General features: G+C 37.4%; 1 protein-coding gene across 2 annotated transcripts in view; it reads right to left on the bottom strand.

The window, feature by feature from the left end:
• Window positions 1-493: 493 nt before the first annotated feature.
• The window catches only part of Zfc3h1 (zinc finger C3H1-type containing), a 55,886-nt gene continuing 36,930 nt past the window's right edge, over window positions 494-19,449 (bottom strand). For both annotated transcript variants that reach the window (XM_038314406.1, XM_038314407.1), the window contains exons 22-35: window positions 16,299-16,485; window positions 14,274-14,462; window positions 13,303-13,540; window positions 11,178-11,283; window positions 10,904-11,102; window positions 9,860-9,954; window positions 5,707-5,817; window positions 5,342-5,446; window positions 5,052-5,217; window positions 4,024-4,124; window positions 2,489-2,590; window positions 1,809-1,848; window positions 1,496-1,558; window positions 494-1,367 (exon numbers count right to left, since the gene is read on the bottom strand). In XM_038314406.1, the coding sequence (XP_038170334.1) occupies window positions 1,230-1,367; window positions 1,496-1,558; window positions 1,809-1,848; window positions 2,489-2,590; window positions 4,024-4,124; window positions 5,052-5,217; window positions 5,342-5,446; window positions 5,707-5,817; window positions 9,860-9,954; window positions 10,904-11,102; window positions 11,178-11,283; window positions 13,303-13,540; window positions 14,274-14,462; window positions 16,299-16,485 (1,840 nt within the window). In that variant the 3' untranslated portion in view covers window positions 494-1,229. The remainder of the gene's footprint in view (window positions 1,368-1,495; window positions 1,559-1,808; window positions 1,849-2,488; window positions 2,591-4,023; window positions 4,125-5,051; window positions 5,218-5,341; window positions 5,447-5,706; window positions 5,818-9,859; window positions 9,955-10,903; window positions 11,103-11,177; window positions 11,284-13,302; window positions 13,541-14,273; window positions 14,463-16,298; window positions 16,486-19,449) is intronic.

Genomic DNA, 19,449 nt, shown 5'->3' with positions numbered 1-19,449 from the left:
TTTTATTCTGAGTAACCATGACACAAACATAAGGCTGTGTCACTCTGCCTGTCATGTAGGAAGTTCCACTGTCTCCCACAGTGGGCTGCACACAGCTGGCTCGGAGGCCACATTTAAAGTGCTGTGCTGGTCAGAGCTATTCTGGCAAAGCACAAACAACTCAGAAAGCCAAACCAAAAGTGAGTTCTCTTTACAATGGCATATTTAACAGAAGCAAGCAGCTTTCTAGGTAGCTAACACAAACTACAACTAAGTTTTTGAGAACACAGAGATTAATGGTAGTACAAACCTATCTGTTCCCTGCTCTCAAGACAGGAGAGGAAGAAAGTGATGTCATGGGAAACAACCCTATCTTCTACTTCAACCTTGTCCCACCAGAGTGAGAAGTGAATAAGACAGCGACAGGTTTAAAGAGTTAACTTATATTAAAATAGTTTGTATGTAAACAATTTAATACTACAGAGTAGTATTTCAATACAAAGCAGTTCAAATATTAACTTCTTTAAACTGTTAAACTTTATTATAAATTAATTTCTTTACAAAAAATTGCACATAATATTTGACCACTCTTAGGTTCTGATGCATGGCATTTGCAATCGTTTCTTTAAATCTTCAAGTTAAACAGTCTCGGCAAGGAGTCCAGAGCGTAGGAAGGGCAATGAACAACCCTGCTAGAACACTCAAGTGCAGCTAGCAGACTTGGGGCCATGGCAGTACACTTTCCTTAAGATAGACTGCTTACGTTTGAAACCCTGAAATGAAGAATCTCAGAGATTTTAAGAGGAGGAACTAAAAGGGACTGCCTGCTTCTTTACTGTAAACACGGCCCTGGAAACTAAATCCCAAACAAGAATCTCTCAGGCATCAGAGAGTGTCAAGTGGACCAGGAATAGCACAACACAAAGGTAGGGAAAGTAAAAAACAAAACCAAAAACAAAGTAAAATAAAAATAAACGTCAGTCGTTTTGAGGAGCTATACTTACGTACATGATGTTAGAGAATCTGGCAGGGCCCAGAAGCAGGCCAAACAGGAAGTTCATTTATCCATTCCAAGAGTGTCATTCATGTTCATTGCTTCCGGTTTTAAGGATATTGTAGGGAACTTGATATGATCAAGAATGCTTGTCTGCCTTACACAGACCTTAGCCAGGGATCAGCCTAATCTTGAAGAATCATTCGAATAATTTTGGCAATTATTATAAGGGCTTAGAACTGACTGCACCCAGTGTTCAGTGATTCTTGCTTTCTGTTTTGTTACTGTTTAAATTTAAGAGCTCATTTAGGCTGACTCCAATCTCTTGGCACTTGGAAACTAGTTTTCTCAGGTTATCAGTTTTACCTCCTTCTGATGCTTCAAACAAGAGTTGCTGTAAAAGACAGGGAAGCGGAGAAGTAAGAGACAGCTAGGGTTGAGCATTTACCACATCAATGGATATGGCACATGCAGAAAATTTATAGGAAAACGTCAAGATAAAATAAAAGATAAAAGCATTACATCTTTCCACAGTGACGCACAAAGAGGTAACTTCTGCAAGGCTCTCTGATATAAACGGTGGACCTGTAAGATAGAGACACACTGTCATCAGAAACACGTAGACAGCACCTTCACAATCCTGTCCACCTCACGGCAGAACTTTACAGCATACTAACACTCAGTCAAATTACTTGTCTTGGGCTTTAGAGATTCCAAGTAGAGGTCCTAGAATGCTAACTTCTATCCTTAATCCTAAAGCGAAAGGCCGAAAAGGGGCAGAATAGCTAAATGGAAAAACGTGGTCCGTCTGATAACTGAATAACAGATGGCTTACCTCTCTTTGTCCCTTTAGAACAATCTCAGCAGCAATGGCTCTAGGGGAAAAGGAATATAGAAAAGGGGAAAATTTATATATCTTCAAACAAAAGGAAACACCACCACTGGCAGAACGCTGACTGTGGTGACCTGAGCACAAAACCTCCTGAAAGGAACAGGCTAAACTGCCAAGGAGTGTAACCTATAGTGAAAAGAAAAATTCAACAGTTTTTATCAACTTTACAAGAATAAAACAGACCAGTGTTTTTGAACATGAATAAGATTCATGGGAGGGGGGGAAAGAAATAAACACAACTCAAACTAGTTAAGATTAAAACAAAACAAAAAAAAAACCTGGCACTAACACCTTTAAAATAAGAAAGGAACCAGACTATAACAGGGGAAACCCTACAATTTAAAGATGTTCTAAAGTGTAATAACAATACTGTATTATTAGATATCTAAATGTTCTCCCTCATTGAAATGATGTCCCTATTATTACTTCTTTTAAGATTGTAGAGGCAGCTATTAATAAGAATTTTACTCACTTAGGTAGAGTGAGTAAAGTGCCCCAAACAACTCTATATTAGGCCTGCCTACGGGATAGGGGAAAAGATGCTATTTCAGATTTACCTGTCTGGAGCAACCCTTACAAATAAAAACATAGCTATAAAAACATGTACATGATTGTTGCATTACATTTTCCAGGTGGCCAGGCATGTTGGGATATTATATGTAAACATCTTGGCTTGAAGTTTCAGAATCTGAACATTGCTTTCTTCCCATTCGTGCTGGAGTAGCCTGTAAAGTACATTCAGGAGAATGAACAAAGCATTCAAAGTACAGGGCACCCCAAATACGCTCTAGACAGAATATAAGACAGGTACAAACACTGATCAATGAAATCCTATTAGACATTCAGCAAATATTTATAGAATGTCTCTTATGACAACTGTCCCAGGATCAGAATGTGCTAACTATTGTTACGGTTATCTTCAATAACAAAAGGCTCATGTACTCCTGCAGAAAACAAAAGCAATCTCATTACATAACCTTCAACTCAATAACTAATGCAATTTTTAAAAATATTTTTCCTTCATAGAGCAAATAGCATATTTAATATTGAATATTTCTGGGACTAAAATGGAAATATAATGCCTAAGAGTTAAGTTCTTATTCTCATGGCGGGGGGAGTAACAGAGATAACCACAGGAAGAATGCACCAAAACAAAGACTGTGGTTTACCCGCAACTAAACTACCTATGTTCTAAAATGCTTATCACAATAGACACTAGATACAAACAGAAACAAAAATACAAACATATTTTCTACTTCACATGCTTATCAAAGATAATTTTCCTTATTTAAATTTCTACAATTGACTTCTGAAGATTAACATGGATGGCATGAAATTTAATTATTAGCCATGAACAATACGGCTAATTTTCTTAAAAACTTAATTCTTTGGATTATTTTTCAGAGTTCTAATATCTATATCTATATCTGTAGATAGATAGATAGATAGATAAATAGATATAGATGCGTGTGTATGTATATACATATACATATACATATACATATACATATACATATATATATATATATATGTATCACAGTATGGAGAACATACTTTAAAACACAAGAGAATACCCAAACAACACTTTAGGTATCTTAAAAAACTGTAGAAGCAGCTATATGGTAAGTCACAGTCAAGCAGAGATGACGGCATCAGTGGATGCCTACACATGGACAGGTTAAGTACTCCATAAAAATCACAAGCTTGTTTTTGAAAGTAAACTCAAGGTTTACCCTGACAGAGCAGAGCAACCACAAGGTGTTCTGAAATTCTCTGACTCTAACAGAGAGTAGGAAAACCCAGGGCTGTGCTTAAAGACACTTTGAAAGCTTAAGTTTAGGAATCTTGATTTTATGTCACCAATCTATGAGATTCCATTACCTGGTAAGTATTTGAATAACTGCCATGAAAATCTCTTCATATTCCTCTACCACGTAAAACAGGCCTACTGCTTTAAAAATGCATATTCTAATGCTATAGTTCTCTGAAATGACCAGATTTTCACATTGGGTTTTGTATGAATAACTAAATATGATTTAACAATTCTGAGATAAAGCAGTATATATCCACGAGGAAAGGGGAGAACCACATAGTCTTATCAAGAATAATTTCCTATGAAGGCCTATACTACTGAGCCGAGAACCAAAATTCTTCTTACCTCAGTGCAAGTTGAGAATTAGTTGGCATAACAGAGCAGAAGCGTTCCAAGGTTTTGGAATGCTGAGTCTTTGGAACACAGCTCAAATAAAAGAAAATAACCTGTGAAGGTTGAGGGAGGGCATGAGTATGCAACTGCAAAGCAGAATCTAGCTACTGTATGTATTTTAATGAAAAAGTCATTAAGACACAAATGTACAAATTATAATGTGTGATTAATTACCATAATTATGCTAGCCACTTTCTAACTACAAATTAGAGACTTTGGTCCTATGAGCGCAACAGACAAAGCACTGACAGGAAGCCAGGAGTTTTCTGTCCTGAGTCTACCTGTGCCTGCTGGACTGCTGGGCAAGTGAAGAGGGCTAATTGTACTTGCCACGTGTTGCTCCTGGAATCCCTGAGAGAAAGCATGTCTTAATGTCCATGTACTGCTTATAGTCTCTGGGATAAAGAACGGCAAAGAAGCACAACACAGTAACTGGTTATCCTGATTAGCGCAGAACCATCCTATGGGGTGAGAGTATCTAAGTCTACCATGACCCTCGGTAAGTGGGAGCTTTGGAGTGCATTATACTGACTGAGATGAGACTGAACGAGAAAAAAGCACTGCTTCATCACCTACACCATACCACTGTGAGTGCATCAGCAATCAGGTTCTACTATTATAAATGTAAACAACACCTCGTTCCTATAAAAGACGCTTTGTGAATATATCGTTAATCAGACTTTACTATTATAAATGTAAACAGCTCCTCGTTTTCAGCTTTGTTATGCCCTGTAGCTGCATTTGCTTGACAGAACTTAGCAAATAGATCAGCTACAATGGATACACTGATCTATGGGGCCTAACAGGGCACCTTTTCCTGGACTTGGAAGCATGAAGAACTGATGACAGGAATGACAGCGAATGTTAGGACAGTGGTCCCAGGAAAAGCTCTTGAAATAAAGCAGCAGTTCTGCTTTGCTGTTATTGCTCAGTTTTCTTTGTTATATACAAACATCTAAAAGAAAAAATTAAATTCTTACCCGATTATGAAATTCATAGTTGGACCAGTAATCAGCACTGCTAAAAGGGATGGGGTATCGGGCAGGGACAGTAACCAAACATCTATTCACTAAGTCAGTAAAAAATTTGAATTCTTGGACTTTGTTTCTGGATCCAGCAGCTCTATTATTGGCAAAGACAAGATAACTGCCAAAAGAAAAACATTTTACTTTAGAATAATTAAGCCAGTAACTCACCAAAAAGCTGATCACCCTTTTCCCCACCATAGGATTATTCTAAAAATCCCATCCATAAAAGGAAGTAAACTTACTCCATCCAAATCTTCTGCACTATATCAGACCTCATGGCCACCCCCAAAGCTGCCTCATATGCTTCTACTGTCTCTTTAAGACTTGACTGAAGAGGATGACACAGGCTGTTTAAGGAATGAAGAAAAATGTTTACAGTTTGATTTTGTTAGGTTACAGAATGACAATATACACTTAAACACCACAGATAATATTACAGTAAAGTCTACTTGCTTTTGTCTTGTAAATAACCAGCTTTGGCATCTCTTTAAATTTGCTTCAGTGAGGCTTTTTAATGCACAATAACTCAGTAATCAACATCAGCTACAAATACAAGATAGGCTTAACATGTAATGTTTGTTCCTCTCCACAGTGGGTAATGTCTCACCAGTAAATCAGCCACAAATAAGGAACTTGGTTGTTAAATATATCATCATCAAAATTCCCTTTACATAAACAGGCTGGAATGTCAAGTGGTCCTGGGATATTTAAGAGATATCTGAAAGAAGAAAATCCCAACACATGGGTTAAACTACTAACACAGATAATCTTTAATCTCAACTTAATTGAAATATTTCTACAAAATATGAACTTTTCTAAAATTATACTTACTGAAAATTTTACTTTTATACCAATATGAACTAACTTCCCCAAATAAATTTCTAATTCTATCCCCAAAATTTAAAAGAAATCATCTAATTAAACCAAATTAAAAATAAAGACCAAATCAGGTTACTAAGTATCTGAAATCTCCATAAAATCTGTACATTCTTCTAGGGGGAAAAAGTGCTTACAAAACCTGGTATCTCAATTTCCGTGCATGCATGCGCATGCGCGCACACACACACACACACACACACACACACACTCGTGCGCGCGCAAGCACACAACACGTAAGTTTAGTTCAGATATAACAAATAAAAGAAAAAGACTACTAAAAGGTTCTTAGACACTTGAATAAGAAGTCTATTTATTTGACTTCCACTACTTCAGTTTCCCTTCCGATGAATCTGAACCTCTTTATGTGTAACTCCGGAGTCTCAGAGTCATCTAATCTTGAAATGGCAATCTAGTATATCATTGACATTAGATTAGAAAAGGACTGCACAGGGAAGTATTAAAGGGCTAGCCCCCCCTGCGGGAAGGCAGCAACACAGGACATCTGAAGCGGGGGCATCCCAACTATCACAGCTAGCTGTATTACCCTGAGTTACCCACTAGATTTCCAAGATTTTTGGAATCCTCCATTGACTTCAAATCTAAAAGACATAAAACTGTATAATCTCTAGGGTAACTTCATCAAAGTGAATGAAAACACCAAGTTAACTTTCTAAATTTATTTGAAACAATGAAATACTTCTTACTGCTTGTCATCTTTATACTAAATGTTACAAAGAAAAAGTTGATCAGGGCTGGAGAGATGGCTCAGTGGTTAAGAGCACTGGCTGCTCTTCTAGAGGTCCTGAGTTCAATTCCCAGCAACCACATGGTGGCTCACAACCATCTGTAATGATGAGATCTGGCGCCCTCCTCTGGCGTGTGGGCATACATGGAGGGAGAATGTTGTATACATAATAAATAAATCTTTAAAAAAAAGAAAGAAAAAGTTGACCAAATTTACTTTCAGGTACATATTACAGCACATATTTTACTTTATAATTTCTGCCATAAAATTATATCTTGAAGCCAGGTGGTGGCACATGCCTTTATTCCTAGCACTTTGGAGGAAGAGGCCTGTGGATTTCTGTGAGTTCAAGGCCAGCCTGGTCTACAGACTGAGTTCCAGGACAGCCACGGATACACAGAGAAACCCTATCTCGAAAAACAACGGCAACAAAAAAAGGGGGCAGGAGATATCATGAACACTGATTTCTACTAATTAAATGATTATAATGTAAGCTTAAAATCATATATAAAAATAAAGTTTATATACATAAAAATAGCAGTGCCAAACATTACATCATTTATTGACATTCTTCTACTATTTAACTCAAAAAACATTTTCTTTTCTCACTATGTAGCCCAGGCTGGTTTTAAACTCACATCCTCCACCTCACAGAAGTGTGCCAACATGCCTGGCTAACAAGAACTTTGAAAAATGCAGGTGTCTTTTCTTAATTCTTGGTGATATACAATTATTACACAAAATAATTTAATAAAGCAAAATGTCTCAGTCAGAAACAGTAAGATGATTTAGAGGCAATCTAGTTCCAAATTTTCATTGCTACTGTTCTTTTATTGTGCTCAATTAAGCTAGCCTCAAGTAGATCTAAAGACCTTTGATTAGTTACCAAGGCAAAATCTGGCATCATCCCCTTTTAAGCTAAACTAATTAATTACCTCCATGCCCAAGGGAAAGCCAGAACACAAGTCTGTAAAGGATTTTGTTTGGCCTTGAATTAGTCTTGCCAAAGTTCAAAAACAAACCAATTTAATTAAAAAAAAAAAAAAAAAAACTGGGTATGGAGGAGGGAACCAACTGAATTCTTTATATTTTTCTTTTGTTAATTCACATTTAAAACTGTTTTGCTGTAACTATATTTAAAATATTAATGTGTATATAACAAAGAATTTATTTTGTTTTCATTGTTGCTTTTGTTTTTTGAGACAGGGTTTCTCAATGTAGTCTTGGCTGTTCTGGAACTCACTCACTCTGTAGACCAGTGTAGGCAGTTATAGTTCTTCCGAATCTCGATGCAAGGCATATTAGGTTCAAAACTTTAAACTCTTCAGGAGAGGACAGCTAATTGAGTAATCTCTATAAATTTGCTAATTATTTATGGACTTGACATTGAAAACAGATTTACTTGGTAATTGTTCTTGTATGTAGTTTCATTTTTGTTAAGGTTATTGCCTTTCCTTTCTATTTGGACAATACTTGATAATAATGCTACAGTTAGAACGTTTCCTTCTTAAAGAAAAAAGGGAATTCTGTTACCTGTCCACTATCCAATTAAAAAGAGCGCGTTAGTCTAAGAGGCAGGTTTTACACTGAGGACAGATGTGACAGAGAGAAAGGATATCTCTTTCGATTGAGGTGTGAGCGACCATGGGTGTTAGCAGTGGCTTGTGATTCAGCTCAGCTTCCCCTTTTGTTCTTTGGTATTTGTGTATGGATTTTGTTTGTTAACAAGCGGTAAAGAAACTCTTTATAGACCAGGCTGGCCTCAAACTCAGAGATCTACCTGCCTCTGCCTCTGAAGTGCTGGAATTAAAAAGTGTGTGCTATTACTACCCAGCAAAAGAATTTTTTAGAAGATGCCAAAATTAGGAAAATTAACTGACAAGATGTAAAGGTTCAAATTTACAAAGAAAAAAATCTGAGGTAAACAGACTAATTTTTTTTTTTTTTTTTTATCTGAGTCATTGGGAGATAGTTGGACAGAGAACTTAGGTTTTAAAATCACTGGCTGTTCTCCCAAAGAACTTGGGAGAACAATTCCCAATATCCAGTGCTCTGGATTTTATTAGCCAATTTGGCAACTCACAACCACCTGGAATTATAGTTCCAGAGCATCCAAAGCCCTCTTTCTGGCCTCCTCAAGTTCTAGGCACACACCTGGTATATATGCATATAAAGAGGCAAAACACAAAAAGCCTGGGTTAGTTAAGATCAAATGTGACTGATATTACAGGCTGTTTATTATAACTGGTAGACTGGGGAAGGAAGGTAACATCTAAAAAGGAATCTGCACATATTATTTGACTTACTAACACAAAAACAAGGTTTGATTTCTGCTCATCAGTATTTTCTATAAGGATTCTTGTAGGGGCTGGAGAGATGGCTCAGTGTTAAGAGTGAGTGCTGGCTGCTCTTACAGCTCTGGGGGGATCCAATACCTCCTTTTTGACACCTTGAGTATTGCATTTACACACACACACACACACACACACACACACACACACACACACACACACACACACAATTTATAACTTTTTAAATCTTAAAAGAAAAAAATTGAAGGCTATATTATATATAGGTCTTCCTTGCAGTCAAACGCAATAACAGAATATCATAAATAGTTTCTTTTTGATTATGTTTTTCCTCACAGTCAGCAAACTATATTTTTATAAATAAAGCTTTACTGGAACATGGCCACACCCACTCATTTACATATTGTTTGAGGGCTCTTTGTTTTTTCTTTTTTCTTTTTTACTACAACATTACAGATGCATTTGAAGTAATAAAATGTCCTGCAAACCTGAAGTATTTTCTGGCTCAAAGAAACAAAACACTACTGATCCCCTACAGAGAAATGAGGAGGAAGAAAAGCTTAAAATCTTCCACAAGATCATTTTTTATGACCTGATATATCTTTTAATGTTGGGACAGTGCTCTCAGCACAGCAAGGGTAGTAGATACAGAGCTACTGAGAAACCCACGGGTAAGAAAGAAAATCCTCTAAGGCTGTTCACAAAACATTTCAGAGGCTGGAGTAGGTAATGTGTTAAACTAAGAGTTTTGTTGTTTGTTTTTCGAGACAGGGTTTCTCATTGACCTATAGTCTCTCACTTAACAAATCAAAATTTACACAACTCACCGGAATAAGTCCACGTTATTATACTTCTCAAACCCAGGTTTAAAGAAGGATGCAATAAATTGTCGCAAAAATGGAAGAAGATTATCACCTTGGTTCTATTTTAAAAAAAAAAAAGAGTGACACATATCACACTTATAATAATCAATAAAAATGTTTGAAAGTCTTTTTTTTTCTAAAAAAAATCATGATGAGACTATATTTCTTGGGCAGATGGGGACAAAATGAGTAAGTTTAGCACACATCCTCACTTGAGATGATTGATTCTAAATGTCAGCTTGAGACAAGCTAAAACCCCCTGGGAAGAGAGTCTAAGTGGGACCGTCTAGATGGCTGATCTGAAGGGAGGAGTCTCTCAGGGGGACTGTCTAGATGGCTGACCTGTGGGGAAGAGTCTCTCAGGGGGACAATCTGTGGGGAAGAGAGTCTCACGGAAACCGTTTAGATTGGCTGACCTGTGGGAATTCACTGTGGATGGTACCATTCCCAAGCAGAGGACCAGAACTAGCAAGTGTGCACAACAAGTGAGTGCTAACAAGCACACATGCGCACACCCCTCTCTGCTCCTGACTGTGACTGGATGACTGTGTCTGGCTGCTTGACACTCCGGGTACTGAAGTAACCCCTGGAACCATGAGCTAAAGTAAGCCCTGTCTTCCCCTAAGCTGCTTGTCAGGTTGTTTTTTGTTTTTCTTTTTCTTTTCTTTTCTTTTCTTTTTTTTTTTTAACTCACAGCAACAGAAATGAACTTGAAACAACTGTGAATTAAAATCAACTAATCATTAAACAGTGTGTCTATAGTATTATCCCCAGGTCCCATTCACCTGCTAAGATCTTAAGCAGCTATCACATATCCCACTGGCACGGACACTTGGGTGTAAACATGAGTAACAGTTTGTACCAAACACAATGGTAAAACTGCAGCAAAACCAGGAAAATCTAGCTTAACCTACAGAGGGCAGAAGGACCAGAAGGATATACTTCCAAGAGAAGTCAGTGATAAAGGAATACAAATGAAGAAACATCACATTTAAGAATTATTTTTACCTGCAAAATGAAAAATTTGCACAGATGATAAAAAATTTCTGCATTCTGAGAATTACTTTCAAATGCGGTGAGCCATACCATCCTGGCTTTGTCACACTCATCTGTTTTCAAATACAAAGCAGCAAGGGTCTCCAGTAACTGGCAGTTTGTGGGACACAACTCCAGTAAGCTTTGGCACAGCTCTGCTGCCGCCTCATACCTTAAGAAAAGAAAGATGGCTGAACACCTGGGCAAAGATGACCTTCAATAGAGTTGTTTATTAATGCAGCCTTACCTCTCCAGGAGCTGGTGCAGAGCAATCATGTTTGTGTACAGTGGAAGGCAGACCTCTACTCTTTCCCCACTGGTAAGGCTCTCATCTGTACAAGCTTTCACCGCATCTACAACAAAACATCACAACGTGAACCAAACAACCAGTCATTGACTATGCTGTAATAACTCTAAGAGTTTAAGAAAAAGGAAAACCCTAGCCTTTACTAGCCCATCATCCTTTTCATCTTCACTTAACCCTGATATTTACCCAAATGAGGCGCTTCAGGTATCACCAAACTTCTAACCTTTTATATATCACCTTACTTTCTGTTAAGAGTAAAACTGTCTCATATGAGAGCCCTATTTTTACTTAAATTAGTGTCTGCAATTATCTTAAATTCCTCAAAACCTATTCCAAAAATAAAACCACAATATTCTCTCTCTCTCCTCCTCTCTCTTTCTCTGGTTTTCGGTTTTCTGAGACAGGGTTTCTCTGTAGCTTTGGAGCCTGTCCTGGAACTAGCTCTTGTAGACTCAGGCTGGCCTCAAACTCACAGAGATCCGTCTGCCTCTGCCTCCAATCTTTCTCTGATCACTTGACTGGCGACTTCCTTTGCTGTTTCATAGCTACTTCAATGTCTTCCCTAAATTAGATCTTTCCCTTACTTTTTAATGTTCCTTTGCATAACACAAGCACAGGGCAAAGCACTCCTGTGGAGGTCAGAGGACTAGCTGCAGGAATTCAGTCTCTCCTCCCATCATGTGTGCCCTGGGGATGGACTATCAGCATCAGTCTTAGACACAAGTGCCTTTATCCATAGCTATCTCACTGGCTTTTTCTTTTTTCTTTTTTTTTTTTTTAATTTATTTATTTAGTATACAATATTCTGTGTGTATGCCTGCTGGCCAGAAGAGGGCACCAGACCTCATTACAGATGGTTGTGAGCCACCATGTGGTTGCTGGGAATTGAACTCAGGACCTTTGGAAGAGCAGGCAATGCTCTTAACCTCTGAGCCATCTCTCCAGCCCCCTGGCTTTTTCTTATACCTCAGTCACAGAAATCTCATTCTGGTTTGTTTTCCTATATATAGTAAAACTTCAACCATTCTCTCCTTAAGGAGTCTCTTATCAGTCAATTCTATAACCCTTTAAAAGGTCTTAAAATCTTTTTGTTGTCCAGCAAAATTCTTTTATAAGGACTCTCTTTCAAATTTATCTTTAAATTCACTACACAAACTCTTATTAGCTTGCCTTTCATTTCCCTAGTTCCTCTAACAGGAATGACCTCGTCTTTCCTTTCTCCACTGGGTTATTCAACAAGGATTTACTAAGCACTTAGTAAATTATAAGAATCCATCCAAAGAGCTCAAGAAATACAGAGAAACAAGCACAGGTTGAGTTTCTGAGACGGACCCATCGGGCACATCACAGTCCTGCTTCAAAGCTCAGTTCCAAGTCTCAGATACTTTCCTTGAGCATGTGAGCCTACACTTTTGAGTGCAGGACTTGCACCAAATAATTCTTTCTTCTGTAGCATACAATTTACACTACAATGCTAACACATTACATATGGTCTTATATACTTAATAATTACATCAATGCATAGATATGACAAGGATTATATACACTTTATACTTATTTTTAGGGAGGAACAGGTTTTAAACTTTAATATATGTTCAATGGCAGATTCATGTTGAGAATATAATAGTCATAAGATTCATTGATGGAGAAAATATTAACTAGATTAAAAAAACAAAACATATTCTTTAAGCTTCCACCTTAAAGGACTGCCAAAACAAAAATGAAATAAACAAGAAAATCTAGTTCTCCAAACCAATTCTATAACTCCTCTATGCCAGTTATATTACCAGGAAGTGTCTACATTTAGATGCACTTGTATTTATTAACAACACATTTATCTGATATTCTTTGCCATAATTAAATAAAACCGTAACGTAACTTTTTATTTTCATAGAATAATGACTATCTTAATTTAGTAATATTAAAAATATTCAGATAATAAACTGTAACTACTATTTAAGTTATTCTGTTTTATGTAGAATCATAATGAATAAATGACAGATGTGCTAAACATTGGCTTTGTAACTTGTAATGGTTGGTGTTATAATTTATAAATATCACTTACCTTCAAAAACTGCTAATAATAAGTCAGGATTAGTCTTTACATCTTGAACCCCTTGCCATGGCATTACAAATGGCTCTGTGTTAACAATTCTTGAAGGATTGTCATTGGATGGATCATAAAGTTTTGAAGGGAGACTATTAAATTCAATAAGATGTATGTAGGCCAGCCACGCCAGACAGCGATCATCTGTCTTAAGGTACTCAGCTACAATTGCATCATTAGCCAATTTTAATGCATTCTAGGGAAAATAAAAATAATTTGAAAGTGATTTTAAAAATATATTCCTATCCACAATAAGCTTCAAATCTAAAGAATAAAACTGTTATATTTTAAGTGATTCTTAAATATATAAGTTAAAAAAAATTCTTTTTCTTTTTCTTGGTTACCTTTTGTCCCCCTGCAGCAGGGTTTCTCTGGGTAACTCTGGCTGTCCTAGAACTCTGTAGATCAGACTGGCTTCAAACTCACAGAGATCCCCCTGCCTCTGTCTCCTGAGCGCTGGGATTAAAGGTGTGTGCTAGCACCGCCCAGATTGTAAATGAAAATTCTTATAGAGATTAATACAGATTATACTTCCTTAGTTTATGAAGTACTAGTGAAATAAGATGAAAAGTATTGTTTCCTTACACTTAAAATCTAATAAGTAAAAGACAAAACAAACAAAACAAAACACAGTGAAAAAACACACACCCAAGTCCAAATCAATACAGGTGATTTTCTTTATCCCTTAAGATTGTATTTTAAGGTTTAGTTATTGAGTACCTAAAACAATCTTTCCATGTTTCCTTGTAAGAACTTTAAAAAAAGACAGTGTGCCAAACAAACAAAAGTAGAATGCCATTACAACTTACGTGCACCTAACAAAACAGGGATTCAAATCCGAAGCCTGGGCCTTACAATCCAAAAATGCTTCTCGTGTCTTAGACCAGTACACACTTTCCACACAGCTAAACACTAACATACATGTTTACCTGTAAGATTGCAAGTGCGCTTTGGCACCTCCCAGTGAATATGTGCAGCTGAACTCTAAACAAAAGAGCCTCTAAGAGCTGAAACGACAGAATATCTGATATTTCCTGCTTGGCCGCTCCCATCAGAAATTGCACCATCCTCTCACATACGTAATCCTTTTCTTCAAAGGTGCTTTCTAGGTGTAGAAACTGATTGAAAGAGTTTCAAATAATTAATCTTGCTATACAGAATAGACACGCTAATTTTTGTCTTTCAGTTAAGACACTGACTGCTTCAACAGATGTACAATTTATAAAAAGAGTATAAGAATGTATAAATCTACTTTCCAGTGTAATATCATAACCTGTCTGTCTTTCAAAAAAAATCGTACATATAAACTAAAACAATAAGATGCACTGTCCAGATCATCCCTGAGAGGAATCCACGTCATGTCTCTGAACCGACACACAGTGACAAGACCACGATACACATACAAAGCTGACATTATGACCACAGACAGTCTGTGTTACATAGGAACGTGACTATTTAAAATTAGAAGAATAGCATCTGTGGGCTGGAGAGATAGCTCAGCAGTTAAGAGCTGCTCCAGAGGTCTGAGGTTCAATTCCCACCACCCGCATAATGGCTCATGATGATTTGTAATAGACCCAGGGGTTCCACATCCTCTGGCACCCAAGTCAACAGATACACAAGTGGTACACAGACACACATGCAGACAAAACACTAATACACACAAAATATAAAAAAATTTCAAAAGAGCATCTGTATTAGAAATGCACAGCACATTAAAGATCAAGCAAATTTAAAGAAAATACATGTATCTTTTTAATATTCTTTCCTTGGAAAAACTTGTGATTATCAACAGCAACAACTTCAGTATAAGCCTCCAGATCCTAAACAAATAAAGCCTTTGCTATTTAAGTCTACTCAGCATCTCAACTCAAAAAGGACAAGTTATAGTAATCAGTTCATTTATTAAGAGGTATTATGCTATCCAAATTCATGTTCACAAAGTAAATGATAAACATGAGGCTTATTGGCACAGAATTGCCACAAAGCTGAGGAAGGAGCACTATTTTAACTCAAGAGTTTGAGCTAACCAACATAGGAAATCCAATTTCAAAGGAAAAAACAAAGTAACGTTGATAAATTTGTCTCCGGCACTGGAATGTGACTCGGGGGTGATATGGGTGCTTACCATTTACAAGGGTCTGGTCTAAGTCTCAGCTGACTTAGAAACAAAGAAGGACATCTGATAACACATTCATCTAGAAATTGATCAAATTTAATGGCTCCTGAGTTCAGTGGACAGAAGTTATTCCTGAGTTCAGATATTAACAAACATGAATCCTTTTCACAAATAGATCAATTATTATTTTAGGTTTAGATAAGAAAAAAATCTCTCAAAGAAAGATACAGTACTAGCAGAAATTACATGTAAGACTACATAAACAGTGAAGAAAAATAAAAAAAAATAATCTCAGGAATCATAATTTTATACAACAGAAGAAATTTTTTTTTTTTTTTTGGTTTTTCGAGACAGGGTTTCTCTGCAGCTTTAGAGCCTGTCCTGGAGCTAGCTCTTGTAGACCAGGCTGGTCTCGAACTCACAGAGATCTGCCTGCCTCTGCCTCCCGAGTGCTGGGATTAAAGGCGTGCGCCACTACCACCCGGCACAACAGAAGAAATTTTAAAAAATAAAATTTTTTCATGTTTTGTGAAACTCCCTTAACTTTGTCCAATGAAAACTACATAATAATTTATCTAATCATCTCATTATTTTTCTCTTTAACCAATAAATCTGTCTTCTTTAAATATTCCTCATGTTTCATTAAAAATAGAAGTGACTGGGAATCTGAGAATCTGGTAAGCAAATCCACATACTGATAAAGTATAATCTATTAAGATACATACCAACAATGAAGATGTTCCAAGGAATTATGAGCACAGCATACACATCAAACACAAGGAATTATGAGCACAGCATACATATCAAACACAAACCTGCTAGCTTTTCTACTTACAGTCCAAAAGGTTTGATAGTCAGGAGCATATTCCACAGCTGTCTCACACATTTCCTGCACCTCCTCCTTGGTCCCTCTTTTTGAGAACAATCTGAGGTAATGGCACCAAATTTCTGGATTGTCTTTATTGTTTTCCAGTGCTCGAGCCAGTACATTCAAAGCAGAATCCAAAGATTCTGAACACAGTCTGTACATTTAAAAAAAGGGCAAGTGTTCAATCATAAGAGCAGGTAAGGCTGAAGCTTGCACGTGCCTAGCAAGCACGTGGCACCAGGTTCAAGCACCAGCAGTGCAGAAACTAACTAAATAAAATATATCACAACATTTAACATCTAAGTAGAGTTAATCAAATGAACCAAACTAAAACTCTACTTTCTATTAAGAACCTACAAGAACCCAGGACCACAATGATAAAAAGTAATAAAAAGCAGAAACTCAGTAAGCATTTACCACAGATAAAACATAATGTAATAAATGCACTAAGATTATCAACTTCAAATGTAATCTATGTACACATTCAGTAATACTTTTTATGATTTATACTGTTTGAAAACAGGAAAAGTTAAACAACTCTCTCAAGACCAGCTACTGCTGGCACAAAATATCAAAGCTTTCAATATAATAGTTCTTTTCACCTCAAAGGCTTTCTATCTTCTTAAAGAAGATAATTCTCTCATGATCCTATTCATAGAGTAATGTACAGTTCTTTTGTCCTTTACTCAATAACGAGTAAGACAAGAAAGCACTGTAACTTACCCCATTCTTGTGGAAATCACACACAGGCAACTTATCTTATGTTCAGGTATGTGTGGTTTATCACAGCCTTCTTTAACAGTTTATACTAAGTTTTAAGATAAGTCTTTCCCAGTAGACTATTTCTCATTACACTTTAAAATTACACTGTAAACATTATTCCAGACTTGCTGTCCACTATTAAAAAGTCCAGTATAAAATTTGTAACAGAAACTACTAGCTGTTAAATATATTATTTATCATAACTTGAAAATAACCACATACAGAAAAAAAGACCAATTCCATCAGAATTTGAAGGTGTTTAAGTAAACTTTAATCTCCATTGCAAATTAACCAAACATTTAAATCTTTCCTATTCTCATCAAAATTTTACTAAAAGACTTTTGTTTTTGTTTTTCGAGACATGGTTCTCTGTAGCTTCAGAGCCCGTCTTAGAACTCACTCTTTAGACCTAGCTGGCCTCAACCTCACAGAGATCTGCCTGTCTCTGCCTCCTGACTGCTGGGATTAAAGACGCGTGTCACCACTGCCTGGTTCATTTTTGGTTTTTAAGACAAGCTATCACTATGTAGCCTTGGCTGGCCTGGAACTCACTATGTAGACTAGGCTGGCCTCAAACTTACATAGAGCCACCTGCTAAGATTAAAGATCCATGTGCAACAAACTTCAGTAGAACTTACCATCTAGTATCCATTAAATAATTAACAGTTTTACCCACTGAGCCATGAACACAAAATGAAGCTTTATTCTTAAACTTTTCTACTAGGTTTAGAGGAACAACAGAACAGTTTTGATGGAGGAGAGTTATCTGTCTATGTTACTTTCATTGGTTAATTAATAAAGAAAACTGCCTTGGCCCTTTAAGAGACAGAAAATTAGGTAGGCGGAGTAGACAGAACAGAATTGTGGGAAAAGGGGTAGCAGGCAGAGGGGAGACACTTCAGGCAGTCGCCATAGTGTGTCTCCATGCTTCTCCTCTCCGAGATGGATGCAGGTTAAGATCTCTCCTGGTAAGCCACACCTCGTGGTACTACACAGATTACTAAATATGGGTTAAAGGAAGATGTGAGAATTAGCCAATAAGAGGCTGAAACTATGGGCCAGGCAGTGTTTTAAAAGAATACAGTTTCCATGTAATTATTTCGGGTGTAAAGCTAGCCAGCGGCCGGGTGGCGGGACACAGCCCCGCCGCTTCCTTCTACAGATTGGCGCTCCAAAGTGGTGACTAAATCCACTTAAAAACCTGAGAGGGCTTTAAATAAAGGAGAGAGAGAGTTTAACACAGCTTTTTGCTGTTTGCCTGGACGTGCCATAGAGAGATTTCCTGTTTCGGCAATAGCGGCAGAGAAAAAGCTGAGTCGTTTTAAAACGTGGCTTCCTGGTGCTGTGCCGCCAGTGCAAACTCTGGCTATAAAGCATTTCAGTGGCTTTTATGGGCCTGGATATTTGTGTTCCCGCTTGGGATAGGAAGGAGAGTGCACTGAGACCGGGCCAATGGCTCCCTGCTCCCTGCCTGCACCTGGGCAGATGGCGGAATCAGGCTTAGGCAAGCGGGAGAACATGGCGGATTTCTGCCGTCACAGAGAGATATTTCCAGGCTGCGCGGTGTTCTGCGTGTCAGATTTGGCTGTAACTTGGATGAAAAGAGTTTCTGTGCTGCACGCTCAGTCTCAGAATTAAACTGCTGAGTGCGGCTCCAATGTGGACTGCTGTGTGCCTGGAACTGTGTGCAGCTCAGGGGCACCAAATGACTGAGGCAGGAGCAGCTCTGGCTCTGCTCTGCCATGCTGAACTGTGCTGATCTCAGGCAGGAACTATCTATTGTAATTACCATGATAACAGCGCAGTTAAGGTTTAGACTTGGCTGGAAACAGGCGGTACCGTATTACCTCTACGTGGCACAACTTAAGTTTTTAAGAAGTGCTTAACCTTTTAAGAAGTGCTCCTGGATAGCAAAAAAATTACAGATTCACAATAGGAAAGATTCAGACATAGAAGGCCTTTAAATGGCTCACAATGTTGGATAAATATATGTAGGCTTGAGAGAGGAAAAAATAAATAGAGAATAAAGTTAATGCCTTAAAAAAGGGGTAAAGTCTTTAAAGAGACAGAATAAAGTAAGTGATAGAGTAAAAATAAGCCACATAAAAATGGAAAATTCACAGAGAGTCTGGATGATGTATTTTATTGTGTTTTCTTTGAAATTTTTGACTGTAAAGGAGCTAAGTACAGAGAGACATTTCATAATATGGGCTGCCAGGCTAGACCAGAATGGACATCATAGTGGTATGACTTCAGAATTTGGATCTAAGAACATGAAGCTTTGGAAAAGAGTTTCTTCTTTTGTTTTCACAGAGGATGAGACTCTGTGGATTGCTTCTATTCCAATATGGTATGA

The sequence above is a fragment of the Arvicola amphibius genome, chromosome 17 (genome assembly GCF_903992535.2).
Source record: "Arvicola amphibius chromosome 17, mArvAmp1.2, whole genome shotgun sequence".
Taxonomy (NCBI): domain Eukaryota; kingdom Metazoa; phylum Chordata; class Mammalia; order Rodentia; family Cricetidae; genus Arvicola; species Arvicola amphibius.
The sequence above is the reverse complement of the archived record's forward strand: the minus strand, read 5'-3'. Positions and strand labels throughout refer to the sequence as shown.